Raw genomic sequence first — 25,780 nt, forward strand, 5'->3', positions numbered from 1 at the left:
CGTCGGACTAATATTGCATGCACCGCCTATTATTACAGGAAGGGCAACCACCTCCATATTTCATAATGCTACTGCTTCTGCTGCTGCTGCTCTTGTTGTTGTTGTTGTTGTTGCTCTTGCTTCCGTTCAGGCTCTTCCTCTCCTCTCCTCTTTCCTCTGATTTTCACTCTCTCTGTCTTTCCATTATCCTCTTTCTCGTCTTCGTCTTCGTCTTCTTCTCTCTTCTTTCTTCTCTCTCTGTTTCTCTGCTTTTTCAGAATTTTCAGTCTCGTCCTCTTCATCTCCTCTCCTTTCCTTTCCTCTCCTGTTTTTCCATCATCATTTTCTCGTCCTCTCCCTCTCCTCTCCTCTCTCCTCTCTCTCTCCGTTTCTCTGTTTTTCTATCATTCTCTATTTCATCCTCTTCCTCTTCCCTTTTCTCGTCTCTCCACTCTATCCGTTTCTCCATCATTATCATTGTTTTCCTCACCTCTCCTCTTTCCTCTCTCTCCGTGTCTCCTTCATTCTTTATCTCGTCCATTTTCACTCATTTCCTCTTTCCTCTCTCTCTCTCTCTCCCTCCATTTGTCATTCATCCTCTTTCTCATTCTCCTCCTTTTTCTCTCTTTTTTTCCTATTCTCAGTCATTCTCTTTCTCTCTTTTATTTTGTTTTTTATGTTGTTTATGTTTTCTTTTCTTCTTTATTCCATCCAGTATCCTTCATTTTTTTTTTCTTATTCTTGCTTCCATTAAGTTTTCTCTATTTTTACTTCTCCTTCCATTCCTCTTATTCCTCCTTCTCCTCACCCACTTTTCTTGTCTTTTCCTTCTCTACCATTTGTATCCTTCATCCTCGTTTTCTCTTTTGTTCTTTCCCGTCTTCCCCCAGTCTTCTTTCCAGCTTTCTTCTTCTTCTTCTTCTTCTTCTTCTTCTGTATATACCATCTTCTTTCATCCTCCACTCCGTCACTTCTACACCGACGTATCCTTCCTCTTTTTATCCTTACTCTTCCTCCTCTTCCTTTCTTCACTACTACACTCATCTATCCTTCCTCTTTCTCTTATCCTTGCTACGTCCTCCGCCTCCTCCTCCTCCTCCTCCTCCTCTTCCTGCTCCTCCTCCTCTTCCTCCTCCTTCTTCTTCTTCCTTCTAAATTCAGCTATTTTTTCTTTCCTTTCCTACTTATCACCCACTTTTCCTTCCTCTTTGCTGCTTCCCTCCCAATTTCTCACCTCCCTCTTCTCCCGTCTGCCCTCCCAGCGTTCCCTCCCCCTCTCCCTTCTCTCTCTCTCCCGCTCTCCCACGCCCCGGGCACGCTCAGGCTGTAGTAATGCAATTTGTAGTGTGGCTGAGGATGGAGCTGCCTGGGTACCTTGTAACACACACACACACACACACACACACACACACACATGTATACATACTTACATTTATGCTTTTTCATTCTCTCTGATGTTTGGAAAGATATAAGGTTTTCGTTTTGGTGGTGATGGTGGTAGTAGTAATAGTAGTAGTAGTATAGTAGTAGTAATAGTGATTTTTGTTGTTGTAGGTATGTGTAATTTTAGGAAAAGGAACGTATAGAGAGAGAGAGAGAGAGAGAGAGAGAGAGAGAGAGAGAGAGAGAGAGAGAGAGAGAGAGAGAGAGAGAGAGAGAGAGAGAATAAAAAAACTTAATACATTTTTTTTTTGTATCCTCCGGAGAAATTGACCATAAAAAAGATAATAAGCACAGAGGAAATAAGGAGAAAACTCTAATAATGAGAAAAAGATAAGAAGAAGAATACAAGAGACACCACTACCACTACCACCACCACCACCACCACTACATTCCTCCGTCAGTAGGAAGATAGCCGTAAAATTGTCTAATACTTCGTGTAAATTGAGTCGAGCGTGTCATAAGCTGTGACGAAGGGAGAGAAGGAGTGAGGAGAAAGGGAGAAGGAGAAGGAGGGGGAGTAAGAAAGAGAAGGAAAAATAAGGAGAGAGAGAGAGAGAGAGAGAGAGAGAGAGAGAGAGAGAGAGAGAGAGAGAGAGAGAGAGAGAGAGAGAGAGAGTTCATCCTTCTCTCGCCTTCTTATTTATCACTTTTTAATATTTATGTTTTATGTTTCTGTCATATTTTCTTCTTCTTCTTCTTCTTCTTCTTCTTCTTCTTCTTCTTCTTTTTCTTCTTCTTCTCCTTCTTATCGTCTTTTTCTCTCTCTTTTCTTCTTTTTCTTCTTGTTTATGTCATCGTCCTTGTCTTCCTCCAAGCTATGTTCATTATCTTCCTCCTCCTCCTCCTCCTCCTCCTCCTCCTCCTCCTCCTCCTCCTCCTCCTCCTCCTCCTCCTTCTTTTTCTACTAGTGTGGTTTCTTTTACTCATTTTATTAAATTTAGCCCTTAGAAGAGAGAGAGAGAGAGAGAGAGAGAGAGAGAGAGAGAGAGAGAGAGAGAGAGAGAGAGAGAGAGAGAGTAGTAAAGAGCTTTCCCCGACCATTATCAAAATCACAACCACCATTACACACACACACACACAAACAAACAAACAAACAAACAAACAAACAAACAAACAAAGACACGCAATCACATTTCCTTTTCAATCACACTTCTGAAGGAAAAAGGAAAAGGAAAAAAAAAAAAAAAACACGCATTACACTAATACGAGCAAAACACCACCACCATCACCACCATCACCAACAACAACAACAACAACAACAACAACAACCACCATCACCCAGTAGTAGTAATAGTAGTAGTAGTAGTAATAGCCCATCACCCAGTAGTAGTAATAGTAGTAGTAGTAGTAATAGCAGCAGAGTAAGAAGAAGAGGGTAAAGTAAGCTCTCTGTTTTATTATAAGAGTTTCGTGATGGATGAGTGAGGGAGAAACATGCCTCTCTTATCTATTATGTAGAGGCCGAGGCGAGGCGAGCCGAGGAGATGGTTATTTGTGTGCCACCTGAAGACCCTCCTCCTCCTCTTCCTCCTCCCTTCTACTTCCTCCTCCTCCTCCTCCATTTCTTCATATTCTTTTGTGTGTTTATCTTTTTTTATCTTTTTTCTCTTCTTTTTTTTTCCTCTTTCCTCCTCCTCCTCCTTCTATTCCTATTTAATTTCTACTAATGTCTTTTTTATTATTATTCCTATTTTTATATATATTTTTCTCGTCTTTTTTCACTTTTTTTTGTCTTCTCCTCCTCCTCCTCCTCCTCCTCCTCCTCCTCCTCCTCCTCCTCCTCCTCCTCCTCTTCCTCCTGTAGTTCTGACAGTATCTCCTCTATTTCTACGTATGTTCTTGTTTTCATGCTCTTCTCTCTTCCTCTTCCTCTATTTCTATTTCTGCTTTTGTTCTTGTTCGTATTTTCTTATTTTATTCCTTCTTTTATCCATTTATCTTGTTTTTCTTTTGCTCCTCCTCCTCCTCTTCCTCTTCCTCCTCCTCCTTTTCCTCTAGTCTTTTATTTACTCTTTTATTATGAGAGAGAGAGAGAGAGATAGATAGATAGATAGATAGATAGATAGATAGATAGATAGATAGAGAGAGAGAGAGAGAGAGAGAGAGAGAGAGAGAGAGAGAGAGAGAGAGAGAGACTATAACTTCAGCAACACTAAAAGCATAATTATAAACAATAAAAGCCTGAATTGCAAAACCCGCCCTGTTACATGCACCGCTCTCTCTCTCTCTCTCTCTCTCTCTCTCTCTCTCTCTCTCTCTCTCTCTCTCTGCACACACATATATACACATACAGTAATTCCTTCCTTCCATATGTGTATTTCTCCTTCTATTTCCTTCCTCCATCCATACACACACACACACACACACACACACACACACACACACACACAGTCGTTCATCCTTCCATAAATATCTTTCCCCCTCCATTCCTTTCCCCATCCATCCATCCATCCATCCTTCCCCATTCCCGTCACATTCCTTCCCATCCCCGTCTCCCTTCACACTCCTGGAATCAATCTGTGGTGATGCAAGGACACACCTGAGACACCTTTCCTCTTACACCTGTCCCATAACATTCCCCTCTTCCCTCTCCTCTCTCCCTTTCCTCTCACAGGTTTGCTTCCTCACCTTTCCCCTTCTTTCTCTTATTATTTTTTTTCTTTGTTTTTTAATGTATTTGTTTATTTATTTATTTATTCGTTGTTGTTGTCTTGTGTTTTTTCTACTACCTGTTTCCCTCTACCTTTTCCTTTCAATTTTCCATTTTTTTCAGTTGTTTCTCCTCTTCTTCGTTTTATTTAGTGTTTCTGTTCTTTCTTCTTTGTTTTTTTTTTTTTTGTGTGTGTATGTTTCTTCATATTAATGTTCTCTTATTTTCTGTTTCTATATATTCTCTATTCCATGTGCATTCCTTTTTTTTTTTTTTTTGTTTCCTTTTTTTTTTTTTTTTTTTTTGCTATCTTCACCAACCTCTTCTTTCTTATCCTCTCCGATCTGTCCTTATCTTATCTCCACGCTTTATTCTCGCGGTCCTTCTCCCGGTCATCGCCTCTTCCCCGCTCAGATGACATCACTTACCTACCTACCTACCTACCCTTAACTTCTTACCGTCTCTCTCCCTGCCCCTCTCTCCCTTCCCTCTCTCCCGCCCCTCTCCCAGAAGATGAGTACTTACTTACCTATCCACTCTCACCTTCCAGCTTTACTCTTACACACCCTAGTGCATCCTCCTTCCCACCTCTCCCCCTCTCACACTCTCTCTCTCCCTCCCGCCTCTTTCCCCGCCCCTCGGACACCCAACTGGTGCTTCAGGCAAGAGTTATGGTGTCTATTCTCAGCCGATATCAGCCATAACCCAGCACCCTCCCGTCTCTCCCCTCTCTTCCCGTACGTCCTCCCGCCCCTCCTTCCCGCTCCCTCCTCCCGCCTGCCTTCCCGCCCTGCTTTCCCGCCCCGCCTTCCCACCCGCCTCCCCGCCCCACCCGGAGAAATGAACGGTAAAGAATCATTTTGAGAGAGAGCTAGAGAGAGAGAGAGAGAGAGAGAGAGAGAGAGAGAGAGAGAGAGTAGTTTTTGTTTGTTATTGGTGTGTGTGTGTTCTTTTCCCCTTTTGCTATTACTGGGACAGAATGAAAATGTGTATATTTGTACGTACGTGTATATAGATGTTGTGTGTGTGTGTGTGTGTGTGTGTGTGTGTGTTGGTGGATAGCTATGTAAAAACCACCACCGCCACCGCCACCACCACCACCACCACCACCACTACCACCGCCATTCACTCACAAAAAGGCGATGTGACATATTAATACATAAATTTGGTGTGAACCGAAAACACCATGAAAAAAGAAATATATGTGTTTTTCCTCTCTCTATCATAAGCTTAAAGGTGTTTCCTCATTGACGTTCACACCTGCATATAAAGCACGACCATCTCTTACAACAATACCCACTAATACTAATAATACTCATAACAGGAAGACGAATAAAACACATCAGTACATTAAGGGTCTTTTGGAGTCCTTTAAAGATAGTCCAGGAGGGAAGACTTAGAGGGTCTGGTGATCTAAAAAGCGAAGAAATAAGATAAATAAGAGCAACACGTCACAAGAGAAACCAAAGATATGGAGGTGATGGGATTGCGAGAAAGAGAAAGGTGTAGGATAAGGTGGAAAGGCATTGAAGAACACGCGAAAGATAAGGAAGAGGAGGGTGTAGGATAAGGTGGAAAGACTGCATTGAAGAGCACACGAGAGACAAAGATGAAAATGCAGGATAAGACGGAAAAACTGCATCAAAAATCACACAAGAGACAAACAAGAAGGCGTAGGATAAAGTGGAACACAGCACTGAAGAGCTCACGAGGGACAAAGATGAAAGCGTAGGATGAGATGGAAAAACTACATTCAGTAGAAAAAACGAGGAAGAAAGGAATAAGTGAAGCAATGGCACAAGACAGAAACACATTGGTAAGACTCATAAAAAAAAACACACCAACCATGAACAGGATTCCAAACCGAAAAGACATGTGGCAGAACATCACAATATTGTCAAAACACACTAACACTAACACAAAACAAAACTTCAATACATGAAACTACGTGAAATCCACACTTCACCTGCTAATTAGCCACTCACCTGAACAGAGCAATATCCCAGGTATCTTAACTTACCCCTACTACCCACATTAACCATTCCTTACCCTTTAACCTCCCTTACACCTTTCCTTATCCTCCATCACCCTTTACTGACTGACCTCTTGCCCTCACTAACCCTAAACACAATTCTCTCTCTCTCTCTCTCTCTCTCTCTCTCTCTCTCTCTCTCTCTCTCTCTCTCTCTCTCTCTCTCTCTCTCTCTCTCTCTCTCTCTCTCTCTCTCGCGTGTGTGTGTGGGGACCGGATGACCAGCTTGAAGCATGAGGTAAAAGCTTGAGTCTGAAGCCTGGGTATCGTGGAGGCATAATGGTGGAGAGGGAAGGCCGGACGCGTGTTGTGTTGCTCTCTCTCTCTCTCTCTCTCTCTCTCTCTCTCTCTCTCTCTCTCTCTCTCTCTCTCTCTCTCTCTCTCTCTCTCTCTGAGGCGCAAATGTTGCGTTATTATTTGCATTAGTAATTTTGTTGCTGTTGTTTTCATTTTAATAGCGTAGATGTGGTTGTTTTAGTGATAGTAGTTGTAGTAGTAGTAGTAGTACTAAGAGGAGGAGGAGGAAGAGGAGGAGGAGAAGGAGGAGGAAGAGGAGAAAGAGGAATAGGAGGGATAAGTGTAGACAGAAGAGGAGAATAAGGAAAAGGAAGAGGAGGAGGAGAACAACAGAAAAAAACTGAGGTGGAAGAGAAGAAGGAAGAGTAGGAGGAGGAGGAGGAGGAAGAAGAGGATTAGTAGCAGACAGGAGGAGCATCAATAGCAGTAACACCACCACCGCCACCACCACCACTATCACCATCATTATCATCATCATCATCACCATCATCACTCGACACGTTTGCAGCATCGGCCGGGGTCACATTTGTCTCATTAATTCCTTAGTGGGTGAGGGAGAGGGAGAGGGAGAGAGGGGGAGAGGTAAATAGGGAGGAGGGGGAGGGGACAGGTAGGAGTTCTAGTACCTGGAATCAATTTACATTTTACAGGTACAATTACTGCGTTATGACCCGACTTGCTGACCTTTCATTTGTGTCACTTTCTTTATGGATTTCTTTTTTTTTTAATCTACGTATCCTCAAGTTAATTAATTTCACTTTGTATTTCGCTTAGAGTAGCACTGCTGGTAGTAGTGGTGGTGGTGGTTGTGCTGGTGATAGTAGTAGTAGTAGTAGTAGTAGTAGTAATGGAATAATGGTGCTGGTAATCTTAGTAGTAGTAGTAGTAGTAATAGAAGAGAAGCACTAGGGTAGGCATAGGTAGGCATAGAACAAGAGAGAGAGAGAGAGAGAGAGAGAGAGAGAGAGAGAGAGAGAGAGAGAGAGAGAGAGGCCGGACGTGTAGCTAAGTGCCTCAGAGCCTCTTCCATCCATCCATTACCTCCGTCCCTCTTCCCTAGTGCTTCTCTTTCTCTCCCTCCCTCCCTCCTCTCCCTCTCCCTCTCTCCGTCTCTCCCTAACATCTACCTACGCCAAAACTAGACCAACGCCTGAATAAGCAAGGCACAGCTACGCGCTCCTGGGGATTGGCGGGGATTCAAGGCCAAGGGAAGAAAGGGGATGTATTGTAGTAAAAAATTTGTGTTCCTGGGTCCTTTTTATTTTTTTTTTTCTTTCGTGTATGTATTTGTACTATTTTGGTGGGTAATATTCTGGGTGGTTTTGTTCTTTCGTTTTTCTTCTTTTTATTTTGCCTTTTATTTTTTTCCCCCTTTTTTTCTAAGATTGGTGTTGGGTGGAATCTTTGTGGGTAGGTCTATGTGTTTGTGTGTGTGTTGGGTGATTAAACAGGCAGACGGACAGTAGGCACACACACACACACACACACACACACACACACACACACACACACACACACACACACACACACACACACACACACACACACACAGAGACACACTTAATCTCGGCGTCGAAAAGATGAAGTAAAATCTCATTTCTTACCTGAGTTTTTAGGCGATTTACAACCCTCCTCCTCCTCCTCCTCCTCCTCCTCCTCCTCCTCCTCCTCCTCCTCCTCCTCCTATACCACCACCATCACCTCCTCCTCCTCTTCCTTCACCTTTCCAAAATGACATAAAAAAGTGAGAGAGAGAGAGAGAGAGAGAGAGAGAGAGAGAGAGAGAGAGAGAGAGAGAGAGAGAGAGAGAGAGAGAGAGGAGGTAAAGAGAGTCAGAACGGAAACTTTTAAGTGTCTCTTGTCCTTCCCTCATCCTGCTGTCGACAATGAGGTTATGGCGAGGAGGGAGCCGCGCCTCTCTTCCTTTTGTGGCTCCGTAGACAAAACCTTTTGAGCTTAACTTCGGCTGGCGCATGAATTATACATACTCTTCTCTCGTCTTAGTCTTCATCGTCTTCCTCGCCTTCTCCTTCTTGTGCTGTATGAAGACATCGACACTGGATCCAAGTGGGCTAATCTCCATCTTTTTCTTCTTTGTTTTCTGCTTCCTCTCTCTCTCTCTCTCTCTCTCTCTCTCTCTCTCTCTCTCTCTCTCTCTCTCTCTCTCTCTCTCTCTCTCTCTCTCTCTCTCTCTCTCTCTCTCTCTCTCTCTCTCTCTCTCTCAAAGCTGCGACCACCTTCGTCTTCCTAACTTCTATAATGTCAAGATGCTGTTTGTATGTTTCCTCTCCTCCTCCTCTTCCTCCTCCTCCTCCTCCTCCTTCCTCCTCCTCCTCCTCCTCCTCCTCCTCCTCCTCCTCCTCCTCCTCCTCCTCCTCCATCCCTCCCTTCTTCCCTTCCTCCTTCCATCTTCTTTACCTTCTGTTCCTCGTACATCTTCTTCTGTCACCTTTCCATCTCTGACTTCCTCTTCTCCTTCCTTAGTTCCTTCCTTCCTTCCTTTTCTTCCTTCCTTCCTTCCTTTCTTTCTCTCTTTCTTACTCCAGAGGTATACTCTTTTTGTGTTCTTTATTTATCTGATTTTTATTTTTTGTTGTTAAATTCATCTTGTTCTTCTTCTTTGGTAATCATTTTATTTCTCTTTCTATTATGTACCTCTCTTTTTTGTTATTTCTCAACTCTAATCATCTTTCTCCTGTTGGTAGTTGTTGTCCCCTTGTCCTCCTCCTCCTCCTCCTCCTCCTCCTCCTCCTCCTCCTCCTTCTTGAATAGTTTAACTGCCTAGAGGGGAGACAACTTCCTCGGAGTGGTGTGTTGGGGTTCCTGGGGCGGCGGCTTCTTGCTAACTTTTTCCTCGTCTTCGCTGGAGTTTATCGCGTGTTGTTGTGTTGTTGTGTTGGTGGGTTGGTGTCTCGCGCGGGGCAGCGGCTGGCCACTACACACACACACACGCACACACACGCGATGATTTTTTTTTCTTTCATTGTGAGGTTGTTTATTTTCTTGTTTTTGTTTTTGTTTTTTTTCTATTTGTTTGCATTGTTTTTTTTTCTTCTAGCATTTGATATATGGTTTTTATCCTTCCAGTGAGTTATTTTAAATTCTTTCCCTTACCTTATCACATTTCCTGGTGCGTTCGTTTTCTTTCATTTTTGCCCATTTTCTAGTATCTATGCATTTTTCCCCCTCCATCTTTCGTGATCTATTCTCTTCTTCCTGTGGTGTGTTGACGGTCTCTCTGTAGCGGCACCTTCTTGCTCTATAAGGTCGGGAGCCTGAGAAAGTCGTGAAGGTTACCTTTTGTACTCTGCTCCTTGTTAGTTGTTGCCTCTTTGATCGTCATAATATTCGTCTCTATCTCTCTATCTCTCTTTCTTGCTTCTCCTCCTTCTTGTCCTCCTCCTCCTGCTTCCCTCATTGTATGTTAGCTAGTATATAGTTCCATAGTTCTTTATAAACAGCTTCTTGAGAACCAACAAGGATGCTGTTATATGTTCTTCCTTTGTGTTCATTTGTTCCTCCTTCTCTTCTTCTTTCTCTTCCCCCCTCTTCTTCCTCCTCCTCCTTCTCCTCCTCCTCCTCGGATAACATTCATTGTCCACCTTACTTTAGTTTCCTACATTGTTCATCTTTTTAAAAATGCTTCTGAGCTGAAGACTTTTGTGCTGAATACAGGGAGAGTGACAGGTGAAGAGACGGACAGAAGGAGGCGTAAGCATGTGAACAGACAGACAGACAGACAGACAGAAAGATATAAGTAGAAGGAAATGAATACAAAGAGAGTGATATATTAAGATTACAATTCTTATGTCGCTTCCAGTGCGCTCTTCCTTCATTTTTCTTGTAGTGATTTTTTTTCTTCCACTTCTCCCCATCTCTCCCCCGCCCCGCCCCGCCTCATGCCGCCCCGCCCCGCCCCGCCCTTACCTCTCCCGCCCACCAGCCTCGTGCTACTCAATCATACTTAGCCCCGCCTCACCCACCCCGGCTCTGCCCCCACCCAGCCCACCCATCGACCACGCCTCACCCCACCCCGCCCCTCAGCCCACCCAGCGAGCTCCGCCCAAGATCAACACAGTCTCTGCCCGCCCCGCCCCGTCAGTTCCGCCCCGCCCTGAGTTACAGTTGGTTCTCTTCGGGTTCGGTTTTGAGAAAATCTTTTTTTTTTTTTTTTTTTTTTTGCGTGAAACCAAAGTTCAAGTTGGGAACGAAATTGAGTCTCTCTCTCTCTCTCTCTCTCTCTCTCTCTCTCTCTCTCTCTCTCTCTCTCTCTCTCTCTCTCTCTCTCTCTCTCTCTCTCTCTCTCTCTCTCTCTCTCTCTCTCTCTCTCTCTCTCTCTCTCTCTCTCTCTCTCTCTCTCTCTCTCTCTCTCTCTCTCTCTCTCTCTCTCTCTCTCTCTCTCTCAGCGTCCAATCTGCTTTATGGAAACAGTGTACGTAAGTTAAAATCATTTCCCGTCCGCCTTTTTCCATCTTTATTCATGTGTGTGTATGTGTGTGTGTGTGTGTGTGTGTGTGTGTGTGTGTGTATTGTGTTCATCTCATAAAGCATTCACTGATTCTTCTTTATTCTTTCTTGTCGCATCCAACTCAAGTGTGATGTAGTATATGAAAGACTATGTTTAGCTTCTGTGTGTGTGTGTGGGGGGGGCGGTTTGGTGAATATGTGTGTCTTTATATCTCCATGATCTCATAACACCTGTTTTCTTTCTTCCTTCTCCCCTGTGCTTCATCTCTGCAAGCATCATCTCTTTACCTCTCTTTTCTACCTTCTAACACCCTCTTTAACACAACCAGCTCCCTTCCCTATCTTAACACTCCCATCTCTTCCTCTTTCTCCATCCTATAACTCTTAAAAACACAACTTTCCCCCTGTCAACATGCTTTCATCCCATTATCAGAATCCTTTCCCCGTAAAACACACTCTGACTTCCTTTATTAATGATCTTCCCATACTAGTCTATACTGTTCTTAACACCAGTTCTTTTTTTCCTTATCGTAATACTTCTCTCTCCTCTGACACATCATTCTAGTTTCTTCTGTCTCTCTCGTCAATTCATCTCGTCAGTCTCCCGTTTTCTTCCACTGTATTTTTTTTTTTAATCTCAGTTGGTTACTCTAACACACCATACTAACTTCTTCTCTCACTCTTCACTTCATCTTCTTCCTCACCACGCCAGCTCGTTAGTCTCCCGTTTTCTTCCCTCTCTCACGCCCCTTTTCCTTCATCAGGTGTGGCCTCGGGTGATCCCCCCATCAGAACGCGCTTCTCTGGCACCATTGGCAACGTCACGGTCACTGTGGGTCGTGATGCATCGCTCTCCTGCACTGTGGAGGATCTTGGAGAACACAAGGTTAGTTTTCGTTTCCTTATGAGTCTTTATCTTCATGGTTTTTTTTTTTTACCTTTTTTTATGCTGTATTGTCTTTTGTTTATTTGTTTATTTATTTATTCATTTACTTATTGAGATTTCTCGCTTAACGCTTTTTTTTTATATTTCCATACTTATTCTCGTTCTGCATCTAAGCTTTTATTTTATTTTCCTTTCTCATTTCCCCTATGTTTCTCCTCCTCCTCTCCACAATCTCTACCTCTTATTCTACATCTACGTCTCTATTTTATTTTCCCTCCTCTTTCTCCCTTTTCTTTCTCCTCCTCTCCACAATCTCTCCCTCTTATTCTGCATCTACGTCTCTATTTTATTTTCCTACCTCTTTCTCCTTTATCTTTCTCCTCTTCTTCTCCACAATCTCTCCCTCTTAAGGTAGGCGCACACTTGTTCGCATCGTACGGACGGCACGCATCGTACGCATCGGATTTTAGTATTCTTTACATTATTTCAAATGGGTCTGCGCGCATTTGACCGCGTCGTACGCATCGGACATCGGCAATGCCGACGAGGATCCCCGAAAGAGCATTCAATCCGATGCGTACGAACGATGCGGATGGAGTATGTCCTTCCAGAGAGAGCTCAGCTTCACAACTGCGGGTGGTGAATGGTCCAATGCCGACAATGTGCGCAGAAAATCCGATCCGTCCGATGCGTGCCGTCCGTACGATGCGGACCAATGTGCGCTGACCCCAAAAACAATCCGATGAGTACGATGCGTGCCGTCCGTACGATGCGAACAAGTGTGCGCCTACCTTTATTCCACATCTACGTCTTTATTTTATTTTCCCTCCTCCTTCTCCCTTCTCTTTGTCCTCTTCATCTCGACAATCAACTCTTCCTCTTCTTAGGTGGGGAGGATAATTCTTCTTTACTGCCCTATATCTTTATCAAGCTGTTAGTTAGCATACATTTCCTTTACAGCTACATAAGGATGAAATATGTGTGATAGTAATAGTTATCCCGTGTGTGAGTAAATATATTATGTAATCTGCCTCCTCTTCCTCCTCTTCACCCCTCTCCTCAGCCTAACCTCAGCCTAACCCCAGCCTTTGTCTTTGGTGTCCTGCTCTGCCGTAATTTCTATGTAGATTCAATAATGTAGCTCGTGTAGTTAACGCAAACAGCTTCGTGAGGCCAAATACATCCATTAACGTATGACTCTCTGTTATGGTGTTGTTGATCTTGTTTTCTCGTATTGTTTCATTGTTTCTTTATCGGCATTACCATCGCCATTACCATCATCATCACCATCATTAGCAGACAGTTTATTTTTACTATTCATTTATTTATTTATTTATTTATTTATTTTTATTATTATTATTTTTTTTTGTGTGGTTATTTTCTGTCAAACCTGTTTTTCATTTTGGAGTTATGCTATTTTTACGTTTTCCTGTATTATTTCATTGTTCTCTGTACGTAAATGTGCTTTTGTGTATTTTTCTTCAGTCTTTTATGCATTAATATTTGTAAGTATTCTTTAGTTATTTTTTCTTTCATTTTTATATTGCAGAGAATGTAGCGTTTTTTTTTCTTTTGTAATATATTTTCTTAATTTCTTCATCATTTATTTATTTTCATTCTTTTTTTTTTGTTTGTAGATTTTTTTTTTATTTATATGTCTATAATCTTATTTCGCTCTGTCTATTAGTTTGTCTGTCTCTTTGCCTCTCTACCTGTCTGTGTGATTATCTCTCTCTCTCTCTCTCTCTCTCTCTCTCTCTCTCTCTCTCTCTCTCTCTCTCTCTCTCTCTCTCTCTCTCTCTCTCTCTCTCTCTCTCTCTCTCTCTCTTCCTTCGTGTCTTTTCCCGCGCCTCTTCAATTTGCAGATATCATTTTCTAATACATTTGCTCTCTATGCTATCTTTTCGGGCCAACACCTCCTTTGTCGGGGGATTTACTCCCTCCCACCGCCACTGTGTGTTGTAGTTTCCTTTCTTATTCACTTTTTATCTCATTCACACAGTCGACATTTCTCTGTCACGTAAAATCACCTCATTTCATTCACACTGCCCTTGCTGGGTCTGGATGGGTGTCTGGGTTCAAACACGACACACGGAAAGACGGACAGACAGATAGACACACACACACACACACACACACACACACACACACACACACACACACACACGGAAAAATGAATAGATAGTTTGATTGGTATACCGATAGACAGATCGACAGATAGAGAGATAGATAGATAGGCAAATAGACAAACAGACAGACAGATAAAATGATTAACGGATTGACTGACTGACGAATAGGTAGATAGATGATTTACTGAACACTAGAATGAACTGCGTAACAAAACACACACACACACACACACACACACACACACACACACACACACACACACACACACACACACACACACGTACAAGCACACACAACACAAGTCACAATACACCGCTCTGTTCTTTCTAAACTGGTGCGCTGTATAATTTAGCTTCGCCACGCTTGTCAGCTTTGTGTGATCGCGGGGAAGCACTAAAAGACACGGGCGGAAGAAGTAAAGAAAAACCAGGCCCAGGTACACCTCGGCCAGAGCTTTGTTGGTTAAGTACGCCGGATACTTTTATCGTGGCATCGTCAGACAAATGGATCTTTTCCATTTAGGATCGCGCTGCTGGATAGTGGTGTGTCTTTGCGTGTGTGTCTGTATGTGTGTTTGTGTAGGTGGGTGGGTGGGTGTGTTGATGTGAGTTTGAGAGAGAGAGAGAGAGAGAGAGAGAGAGAGAGAGAGAGAGAGAGAGAGAGAGAGAGAGAGAGAGAGAGAGAGAGAGAGAGCCAGAAAAAGAAAAACAGATAGACTGACAAATTTTTCCCTGCAATGACAAAGAAAATAAAGGCTCTAATATGTTTGACATACAGACAAACAATCAGACGGACACACACAAAGAGACTCTCAGATAGACAGACAGACATGTGAAATCAAAGACAGAAAGACAGACAAATACAAAAGAACGGTCATAAAAAAGAAAAAAAAAAGCATGTAGCTGCACTGAATATCATAAAAGCCACCTTGTCATTTTTCATTCCATTAACATCGATATTAAAGTAATTAGAAATTATCAAAATAGCCTACCTCACCCACAACACTACTGATCACCTCGACATCTTCTTCTTCCATGGATGAATATAATTGGGCTGAGGACAAGTTTGGCTTCTAGGTATTATTTAACTCTCCCAGAGCAAAGTTACACCTACTACTACTACTATTACTACTACTACTCCTAACATCATTACTACTCCTTCTCCTATTCCTGCTACTACTACATACACTTAACACCATCATAATTGAAAGTTTGAGGGGGCGAATAAATGGAACCTGGCATGGCAGGACCGTAGAGCTTAACGTTTTATATTATATATATATATATATATATATATATATATATATATATATATATATATATATATATATATATATATATATATATATATATATATATATATATATATATATTTTTTTTTTTTTTTTTTTTTCCTCTCCTTCCTTCCTTCTTCCTCCTTCCTTCCTTCCCTCCCTCCCTCCCTCACTCCCTCCCTCCCTCCCTCCCTCCCTCCCTCCCTCCCTCCCTCCCTCCCTCCCCTCACCGCACTTAAGACCCAGTCAGGCGGGTCACTTTAGAGGATTGTTTTCCTTTATCTACTTGGCTGTCTTCTCTCATTAGAAGGAAAATTAAGCAGCTATAGATAAATAGAAAGTAGTAGTAGTTGTAGTAGTAGTAGTAGTAGTAGTAGTAGTAGTAGTAGTAGTAATGGTGCTAGAATTTTTATGCCGTTACTGAAGTAGATATTTCATTATATCAAGAAACAAATTAGTAATTGAATCAATGCTTTCAGAAAAAAAAAGTTTTGATAGAACTTTAAATTTGTGAGGGGAAAAAATTTAAACAATTACGATTCGAACAATGTAACAGAACCGCGAAAAAAAATGTTGTAAAAAAATACACACAAAAAAAGAAAAAAAGAAAACACACATTAAAAAAAAAATTTAAAAAACGAGGAACGACAAAAGTGAACAAGTAAAAAAAAAATTATAACATGCATTAAACAAAGCCAAATTATCACTAACATTAAACCTCGCATCGACTTTTCGACCACGTGAACTTCACTCGCCGGGAAGGTCACAAGAAAATCCATGAACTAAAAAACACTACATCTCTTGGCAGCTTAATTTTACTCTTTACTTCCTGGAGTAGCGATCAGGTTGACTGGTGACCTGAGAGCCAAAATACAGGCTTGGTTCTGTACCCCTATGAATTTTCCAAAGCCGGGGATAGGCAGGAAGCCCCTCGACCTTTGGATAATCGTTTCGTGCCTGTAATTACATCTGATCCTAATCTTCAAAGTGGTAAGACACGGCTGCGAAGAAAGGTTACTTGTCAACTACTCTTTCGTCTTCATTTGACATTGTAAAGTACTCAACGTGCGTATGTGTGTTATATGTATGTGTTGTACGTATGTATGTTGATTACTGGAAGGAAGCTTTTTCATGACTTTTTATATTTTACTTAAGGTTAGTGACAGTAGTAGTAGTAAGTAGAAGTAGTAGTAGTAGTAGTAATAGTAGGAGGAGGAGGAGGAGGAGGAGGAGAAGAAGCAACAGTAGTACTAGTTGGTGTCGTAGTAGCTATGATATTAAGAGTACCGATGTCAAACGTGATAAAATGAGAGTGGTGATGATGAAAATTGTCAAGAGAAGACTAAAAGATAAAGAGAGTGAAGATGTTGGAGGAGGAGGAGAAGGAGGAAGAGGAAGAGGAGGAGGAGGAGGAGGAGGGCGACAGCGTTCTTCGCCTCACCTCTCCGCTTCACGGTCTCGTTAACTCTTCGTTCGAGCCGCCGCCACTTGTCCGAGCTGCGACCAGTCATGATTTTTTGTCTGGTGTGCTGGCGTGCAGGGAAGAGTAGAAGAAGGAAGAAGAGGAGGAGGAAGAGGAGGACAAGGAGGACGAGGAGTGGTGATGGTGGTGGTGGAGGAAGGTAAAGAAGAGGGGGAAGGGCAGGAATAGACAGAATGGCAGAACGAAGGTGATAACTCAGACTTTCTTTGTAATCAGCTTTCCCAAAGAACATTCAATCCCCTTCATCAGACACGCCTTCTCCCCTTCACACACACACACACACACACACACACACACACACACACACACACACACACACACACACACACACGCTCCTTCACGAAGCCAATATCAGATTCTTAGTTAATCAATTCCTCCTCATCTTTCTTTCTCTTTGCCATTTCCAGCCTAGCCTTAATCCTTTTTTTTTCGTTTATTCCTCTTTTTTTCCTTGTCTCTGTCTTTCTGTCTCCCCTTTACCGTCTCTCCTTCATGATCATTCCTCCCCTTTTCCCTTTCATGGTTTTAGATCCTTTTCATTCCAAACATGAATCCTTTCCTTCCTAATCCTTTCTAAAAGTGTATCTAACGCCTCATTCATTACATCTCCCTTAAGTTTATGCTTTATAAGTTCTTAAATTACTTTTACTTTACTATTTCTCAATTCGTTGCGTCTCTATTTTTTTTTCACTCTATCATTCATTCTCTCTTCTTTCCCTCTCTTCGTGTTTTGCTTTTCATTGTGTTTCTATCTTTTTCAACGTTTTCTCTCCCTTCATCATTTCTCGCCCTCCCTCTCTTCCTTCTTTATTCCTTCTCTTTTTCTTAATCTTTCGTCTCCTTTCACTCTTCCTCATCCTGCCTCTCTCTCTTTTATTGCCTATCATAATCTTTTCTAATCTTTCCTCTCTCGCTTTATGCTTCCTTAACTCCTTTCTTCATTACTCTTCTCCCTTTCTTTTATAATATTTTCTCTCCCTTTATGGTTCCTTACCTTACCTTACCTCTTGCCATTACTCCCTTCCCTGTCTTTTCTAACCTTTCCTCCCCTTGTATAGTTTCGTATCTTACCTCCTTCCATTACATTTTCTGTCTTGTCTAACGTTTCCTCTCCATTCATCTTTTCCTACCTTAAACTATCTTACTTGTTACTCCTGTCTTCTTTTTTTAACCTTTATTCTCCATTAGTCGTCTCTCCCTTCCTCGTTACTCCTCTCCCTGTCTTTTTTTTAACTTCCTCTCCCTTCATCCTTCCTTATCTTACCTCATTTAATTTCTCCTCTCTGTGTCCCTTTTTTAAACCCTTTTCTCCCTTCCTCGTTACTCTTCCCCCTAATTTTTTTTTTTTACTTTTCGTCTCCCTTCATCCTTCCTTACCTTACCTCTTTTCATTTCTCCTCTCTGTGTCTCTTTTATTAAACCCTTATTCTCCCTTAGTCGCCTTTCTTCCTCTCATCCAGCAGCTTTCTCTTATGTAAATCCTAATGACCGGACCATCTCTTTAAGTGTTCCTTCCTCTGGTTGTGTTCCTGCTCCACTCAAACACAGCTCCACGAAGAGAAAGTTTATTTCAAATTGCATCCCCGTTCTCATAATGTGTGTTTTGGGGTACACGAGGATACATAGCTGGCGAGTAAAATGGTGTAGAGCATAATAACTCGTGTATGCGTGCGTGTGTGTGTGTGTGTGTGTGTGTGTGTGTGTGTGTGTGTGTGTGTGTGATGTCAGAGGAACACAAGTAGACGTATAGAAAAAGCAAGTACCAGAAGCAGATTTGTTTTTCTTTTTCCCTTTTGTCATGTGTGTGTGTGTGTGTGTGATGTCAAAGGAACACAAATGAGCATAAAGGAAGAGCAAATAGCAGAATTAGACCTGTTTCTTTTGTTTTCTTTTTTTCTTTTTTTTCTTTCTTCTCTCACCACTTTCCTTCGTGACTATTTGTGATTTTGTGTTAAACTTTTTAATCTTAAATAAGAGATGTAGCACAATGAAGACAATGGACTGAGAGAGAGAGAGAGAGAGAGAGAGAGAGAGAGAGAGAGAGAGAGAGAGAGAGAGAGAGAGAGAGAGAGAGAGAGAGAGAGAGAGAGTACGCTGTGTATAAACTATAATGGAATAGTTAGGTGACACTATGAGGAGAGAGAGAGAGAGAGAGAGAGAGAGAGAGAGAGAGAGAGAGAGAGAGAGAGAGAGAGAGAGAGAGAGACAGACCCCACAAAAAACGTTTACTACAATACATTGATTTTCTTTTTCTTTTCTTTTTTTTTGTCATATACAGAAAATATTCCCTCATCCATAAACATAACTAAGAAACTTTTATCACGTAGTATGAGCTCCGTTTTCTTTTTTTCTTTTTTTCTTCTTCCCCTCCCTCGTTCCCTCCCTCCGTTCTCTTCCCCTCCTCCATCTCTCCCACCCCTTTCCCTCTCTCCATTTCTCCCTTCCTTTCCCTCCCATTATTCCGTTGTTCTGTTTTGTCTTTTCTTCGTACATGTGCTCGCTCTCTCTCTCTCTCTCTCTCTCTCTCTCTCTCTCTCTCTCTCTCTCTCTCTCTCTCTCTCTCTCTCTCTCTCTCTCTCTCTCTCTCTCTCTCTCTCTCTCTCTCTTTTGGAAAAACAACCTCACACTCCTAAGAATTTTCTCGAGTGATCCCTGAAACATCCCTATTCCAATCCCTGCTTCCTCCTCCTCCTCCTTAGCCTCCTCTTCCTCCTCCTCCTCCTCCTCCTCCTCCTCCTCCTCCTCCTCCTCCTCCTCCTCCTCCTCCTCCTCCTCCTTCTCCTCCTCCTCCTCCTTCTCCTGCCGCAGCCCCGCCTAACAGCATGGCTCCATCACTGTCGCGGCACTTGGGGAGCAAGATTTACAAGGTCCTGGTCCTGTCCCCCGCGACTCACGAACTGCGTTTATTTCCTATCAAAAATTTCCATGATTTTTGCACCGTCTCAACCTCTGCCAGTAGGAAGTCACCGTTTCCAGTCTAGTGCCAGAAATCGTTAGTTGAACTGATGATAGCTACAACGTTTAGTGCTTTTTTTCATGGTGTCACAACAACAACAACAACAAAAACAACAACAACAACTGCTACTACTACTACTACTACTACTACTACTACTACTACTACTACTACTACTACTACTACTGCTACTACTAGTACTGTTACTGAAATTTTTCGTTCTTCTTTTCCTTGGCTTTCTTGTCCTTATTTTTCTCTTCATTCACTTCTTTCTTATCTTTATTCTTCTCTTTGTTTTGTTCGTCCTTTCACTCGTTCTCCTTGTCCCTATCCTCGTCCACCTCATCATTCTCATTGTCGCTCTCTTCCTCCTCCTCCTCTTCGTCCTCCTCCTCCTCCTCCTCCTCCTCGTCCTCCTCCTTCTCTCCCGCCAATCGTCACTTCCATTCATTAATATGGAAATGATTTTCCGTTCTTTTTTCCACTTTTTTTCCTTGTTGTTGTTTGGTTCAGTCTTGCGTTAGACAGGCGGGAAAACTGCACCAATTGTATTTTGAATTATTGGCTGTAACTTGCCTGTATTTCAGAGAGAGAGAGAGAGAGAGAGAGAGAGAGAGAGAGAGAGAGAGAGAGAGAGAGAGAGAGAGAGAGAGAGAGAGAGAGAGAGAGAGAGAGAGAGAGAGAGAGAGAGAGAGAGAGAGAGAGAGAGAGAGAGAGAGAGAGAGAGAGAGAGAGAGAGAGAGAGAGAGAGAGAGAGAGAGAGAGAGAGAGAGAGAGAGAGAGAGAGAGAGGCAGACAGGCGTTGAACAATATCCCCAATAAACATTTCATTTCACTGGAAATTTAAGCACCGTAATATATGTTGAGTTTTTTTAAGGGTCAATATTATATGTACGTGTGCCCACCTACCTGTCCTACCCAGCCCGGCCTGTCCCACCTGCGCCTCCCTCCCCTGTCCATCCCTTTTTTTTTTTTTTTTCAGCGTTAATTTATTGATAGACGGGTACGGAGGGAGATTGGTTAAAGAGGAATTCATGTCATTTATCAAAATTAAACAGTCGCCTGGGTATTTATTCATGATTTGATTCAGTCACTTCATTTGCTTGTTTGTTTATTAATAATGTCCTCCTGGCGTGCCCCCGTCCTGCTGCTGATGCCATGATTGCAAGCCAGGCCAGGTGGGGATGGATGGGTACAGCAGGGAGTGTTGTTGTTGTTGCTGTTGTTAGTGGTAGTGGTGGTGGTGGTGGTGGTGGTGGTAGTGGTGATGTTGTTGTTGTTATTATTATTATTGTTGTTGTTATTAATGATTTTGTCCTTCTTCTCCTTCTTCTTCTTCTTCTTCTTCTTCTTCTTCTTCTTCTTCTTCTTCTTCTTCTCCTCCTCCTCCTCCTCCTCCTCCTCCTCCTCCTCCTCCTCCTCCTCCTCCTCCTCCTCCTTCTCCTCCTCCTCCTCCATCTTCTTCTTTTTCCTCTTCTTCTTCCTCTTGATGACGATGTTATTGCAAGTCTTGTTGTCGTTGTTGTTGTAGTTGTAGTTGCTGTTGTTGTTGTTATTGCTACTGTTGCTGCGCCTGCTCCTGCTGCTGCTGCTGTTGTTGTTACTGTTCTTGTTGCTATTAAGCTGATTTATTGATTTGTTTCCTTGATAAGCCAGGTCGTAAATGATAAAACATTCATTTCCTCATAACTTTTAAACCTTTCTACTTTATCGCCAATGCTTTGCTTTGTATATTTGATGACACAACATACCAACAGAACGTAGAAGACAACAGCAGTAGACACAAAACCGCAATACAGCATATAAAATAACAATATGTAGAACAATATAAGACCGGACATCAATATGACAAGATATGAAACAACAAAAAAAAAAAGTACGAAACAGCAATAGAAGACGTAAAACAGCCCCAGTTATTGCGTATAAGTGGCAGAAAACAACAATAGAATACTTAGAACAACAGTGAACATAAATAGACAAACAATAGGAGACAAGAAACAACACAAGAAATAAAGCAGCAAGAGAGAGAGAGAGAGAGAGAGAGAGAGAGAGAGAGAGAGAGAGAGAGAGAGAGAGAGAGACAAGAACACAAGACACCCCCAGCTATTGTGTACAGGTGGCTCCCTCCTCTCACTCACTCCTTCGATGGCCACTTAGCCTGACAGTCCCGAGGGAGAGACGCAGGTCAACACAATTTCTCAGTCACACATCTTCTCTCGCGCTAAGGGACTGAATTTACCTAACTGAAGGGGAACGTGAGGTAGGTTATCGAGGGTGTGGGCGTGAAGGAGGACAGGTGGAAGGCTGGTGATAGTGATGATGGTGATGGTATGTGTGGTGAGAATCGTCAGTGGTGTGGTGGTGGGAAGGTGTTGAGGGTGTTAGAAGTGAGAGAGAGAGAGAGAGAGAGAAAGAGATGAGTGGTGAGGGATAGAAGAGGTTTGTGAATGAATGGGTGAATGAAGTGAGGATGTAAGGAAGTAGATGAGAGAACAGTGCAGAGGAATATGACAAGATGTACGTGTAAATAGCTGTGAGGTGAGTGCACAATGAACTACTCACGAAAAAAAAAAAAACAAGAAAAGAAACATTAAACAGTATAAAACGAAGAATGAAGAATAATGAAGAATAAGAAAAGAAAAAGACTTCATAAAAATAACCAGCTTATCGTTCTTATGTGAGAAAGGATAGATGCGAGAGAGAGAGAGAGAGAGAGAGAGAGAGAGAGAGAGAGAGAGAGAGAGAGAGAGAGAGAGAGAGAGAGAGTAAAAACGCTCCTTGTGACGTATGAGGGAAGGGGAAGGCAAGGCTATATTCAAGGTGCAGGAGAAGATATCGGCAAAATCACACTCCGGGAAAGGAAGTTACGAGGAGATGAATCACAGTCTTTTTCAGCCTTAAAATAAACCACTCCCAAAAAAATGTCAATAGTTTCTTCCACAGCCGCATCCTTCTTCATCTTGGCAATTTTTTATGTTCGTTTACTCCCTAATAAGCCTCTCGTCAAGGTGAATCTTATCTCCCTACCTGTGATGATAGTAGTAGTAGTAGTTGTAGGAAGAGGAGGAGGAGGAGGAGGAGGAGGAGGAGGAGGAGGAGGAGGAGAGAAGGAGGAAAAACAAGAAGAGTAGGAGAAGGAAGAAGACGAGGAGGAGGAGGACGGGGAGGAGGAAGAGATAAAAGAGAGGAAGAAAGAGAAGCAGAAGAAGAAATATAAAAATAACAGCAATTTTACAAACTTTCACCTATTAACCTTCCAATGCCTTTCTATGTCCATCTGTACAACCAGTTACATTAACATCACCATTATTACTTACACTCTACCACCACCACCACCACCACCACCACTCTCACAACCATCTCTTCTCCACAGGTGGGCTGGATTCACCTGAAGCGGCAGATGATCGTGGCTGTTCACACTCGCCTCATAGCTCGCATCTCCCGCTACTCCGTCACTCACGACTCTCACAAGACCTGGACGCTGCACATCACGGGAGTCACGGAGGAGGACAGCGGCTACTACATGTGCCAGATTAACACAGACCCCGCTATCTCGCAAGTTGGCCTTCTTCAGGTGGTGGGTGAGTTTCCCGAGTGTCTCTGATATGTAACTGCATATATGTTTATTGAGGAAAGATGCACAATAGAGGTATATAAGAAGTGAGCGTCCAGGTGACTTTGGAGCGAATAAAGATGAGAATTTTATTAAGAAAAGATAGGTAATAGGAATACAAGGATATCTGAGGAGTGAGGGATGGACAGAGGAGTACAGAGATAAAGGTACAGAGATAGAAAACAGATAGAATAGTTGAGTGGATTGGTTAGCTACTTTTAAAGGAGAGTAGTAGTTAGTAGTTGTTGTGGTAAGATTGTAGTGTGATGTTAGTAGTAGTAGTAGTAGTAGTAGTAGTAGTAGTAGTTGTTGTTGTTGTAATCTTAACAGTATCTTTCTCAGCATTCTCTTACATAAACTTTGCGTCCTCTCTCTCTCTCTCTCTCTCTCTCTCTCTCTCTCTCTCTCTCTCTCTCTCTCTCTCTCTCTCTCTCTCTCTCTCTCTCTCTCTCTCTCTTCCTTTCCCTCATCCTCTCCCTCTCCCTAGCCCCTCTCTCTCTCCCTCTCAAGACGCAACCCCTGCCCGATCACTTACTATAAAACAGGCAGTACCTTTGCATAATATTTTTTACGGCACCCTCTCCTCTTCTCTCCGATCGCTGTAGAGCCTCGTATTCTCCTTTATCTTCCTTATCAGACTGCAGAGGACGCGCATCCGAAGCAAGACTCTTTTGAAGGGTCTAGACAGTAACTTTGGGGTCTTATCTATCCTTGTCTGTCTATGTCCGTTTGTGCTCTTGACATATCCAGAGTCGCAGGAAACGTTTGGCAATGTACCTGGCTTTGGGAGAAACGGCGAGAGAGAGAGAGAGAGAGAGAGAGAGAGAGAGAGAGAGAGAGAGAGAGAGAGAGAGAGAGAGAGAGAGAGAGAGAGAGAGAGAGAGAGAGAGAGAGAGAGAGATGGTGCCAGCCCTCTGTGGAACACTTACTAAGATTACTTCTCCCTCAGACCTCCTGTGTGTGTGTGTGTGTGTGTGTGTGTGTGTGTGTGTGTGTGTGTACATACATACCTCTCTTCCATGAGCGTATGGCAATGGCAGTGAGTGTGGTTTGTTAGCTTGTTCCTTCATCTAAGTATACCTTCTACACTGCATTGAGAGACGTGTATTTTTGAGAAGCCGCTCTGAGGCTAAAAGTTGTGTGTGTGTGTGTGTGTGTGTGTGTGTGTGTGTGTGTGTGTGTGTGTGTGTGTGTGTGTGTGTGTGTGTGTGTGTGTGTGTATTATGGAAAAGAAACACATTGCTCTCGTTTTTCTTTATGCATCACAATAAAAACTAATTCTTATAAGATAAAGCACATCTTTTCAAATACCATCTTTAAGAAAACAGAAGAAACATAGAGGTACATACAAGGAGGACCTAAAAAGAAGAGCTTAAAGAAAGAACACAAAGGAGAAAAAAGAAAAGAAAGGTATATAGACCTGGAGAGAGACAAGAGACACAGAGACAGAAAAAAAAACACTAAGTACAAATATAAACAAAACAAAGGGCGTGCCGTAAGTAGGAGGAGGAAGGTAAGGAGTCACGAGGATAAGCGATGAGAGGAGAGTTTAGAGTCCTCACGGTGACGCCAAGGAGGGCACCGAGAGGCACTTAGGCTGCGGGTCAAATGACGAGACGTAATTCAAAGGAGAGACGAGGCTTGCTTTTAGGGCGATGGTTCCTGTGAATGGCCGGGGCTGCGCTGCTGGTGGAGGTGGTGGTGGTGGTGGTGGTAGTAGTGGTGATGGTAGTGGTTTTATATTAAATCAGTTATAAAGTCTCCTTAAGTTAGTTTTTTTTTTTGAGTTAATGTTGTAACTTCACACACACACACACACACACACACACACACACACACACACACACACACACACACACACACACACACACACACACACACACACACACAGAGAGAGAGAGAGAGAGAGAGAGAGAGAGAGAGAGAGAGATAGAGAGAGAGTCATAACATAAAAATACAAGTCAACTGAAGATATAAAACCGAAGAAAAACTTTATTTATTTGCTGGTATTTGTTTGCAAAGTATACATACATACATACATACAAAACAAACAAATACACCCGCACACAATGACAACAACAACAACAACAACAACTACTACTACTACTACTACTACTACTACTACTACTACTACTACTACTACTTCTGTATAGTTCATTTAAGTTCGTGAATCTGAGATCACTCGTGCGGGACAAAAGTTGGGGCTCACTGGGGTGAAATATGACACAGGAGGAGGAGGAGGAGGAGGAGGAGGAGGAGGAGGAGGAGGGAAATGAGAGAGGACACGGTGGAGTCAGTGGTGGAAGTTAGAGGAGGAAAAGGAAGGAAGTGATAAGAAAAATGAAAGGAAAAGGAGGAAGAGAAGTAAAGAGAATTAAGAAAAAAAGAAGATGAATTGAGTCTGAAAATGGAAGAGGAAAGGAAGGAAAGAAGGGAGTGAAGAAAGGAAAAGAATAATAATAAAAGATAATATAAAGTAAAGAAAGGTAAACAGGAGGATAAAAGCAAGATGGACGAAAGGAAAACTAGAGAAAGAAGAGAGAGAATGATAAAGAGGAAAGACAGATTAGCAAG

General features: G+C 42.5%; 1 protein-coding gene across 1 annotated transcript in view; it reads left to right on the forward strand.

Annotated features, from left to right (window-relative positions):
- Window positions 1-25,780, forward strand: part of LOC135104533 (roundabout homolog 1-like) — a 190,903-nt gene that overhangs the window by 125,046 nt on the left and 40,077 nt on the right. Inside the window, 2 exon segments of the mRNA XM_064012107.1 lie at window positions 11,633-11,754; window positions 22,967-23,174. Coding sequence (XP_063868177.1) covers window positions 11,633-11,754; window positions 22,967-23,174 — 330 coding nt within the window.

This window comes from Scylla paramamosain, chromosome 10, assembly GCF_035594125.1.
Source record: "Scylla paramamosain isolate STU-SP2022 chromosome 10, ASM3559412v1, whole genome shotgun sequence".
In the NCBI taxonomy this organism is placed as follows: Eukaryota; Metazoa; Arthropoda; class Malacostraca; order Decapoda; family Portunidae; genus Scylla; species Scylla paramamosain.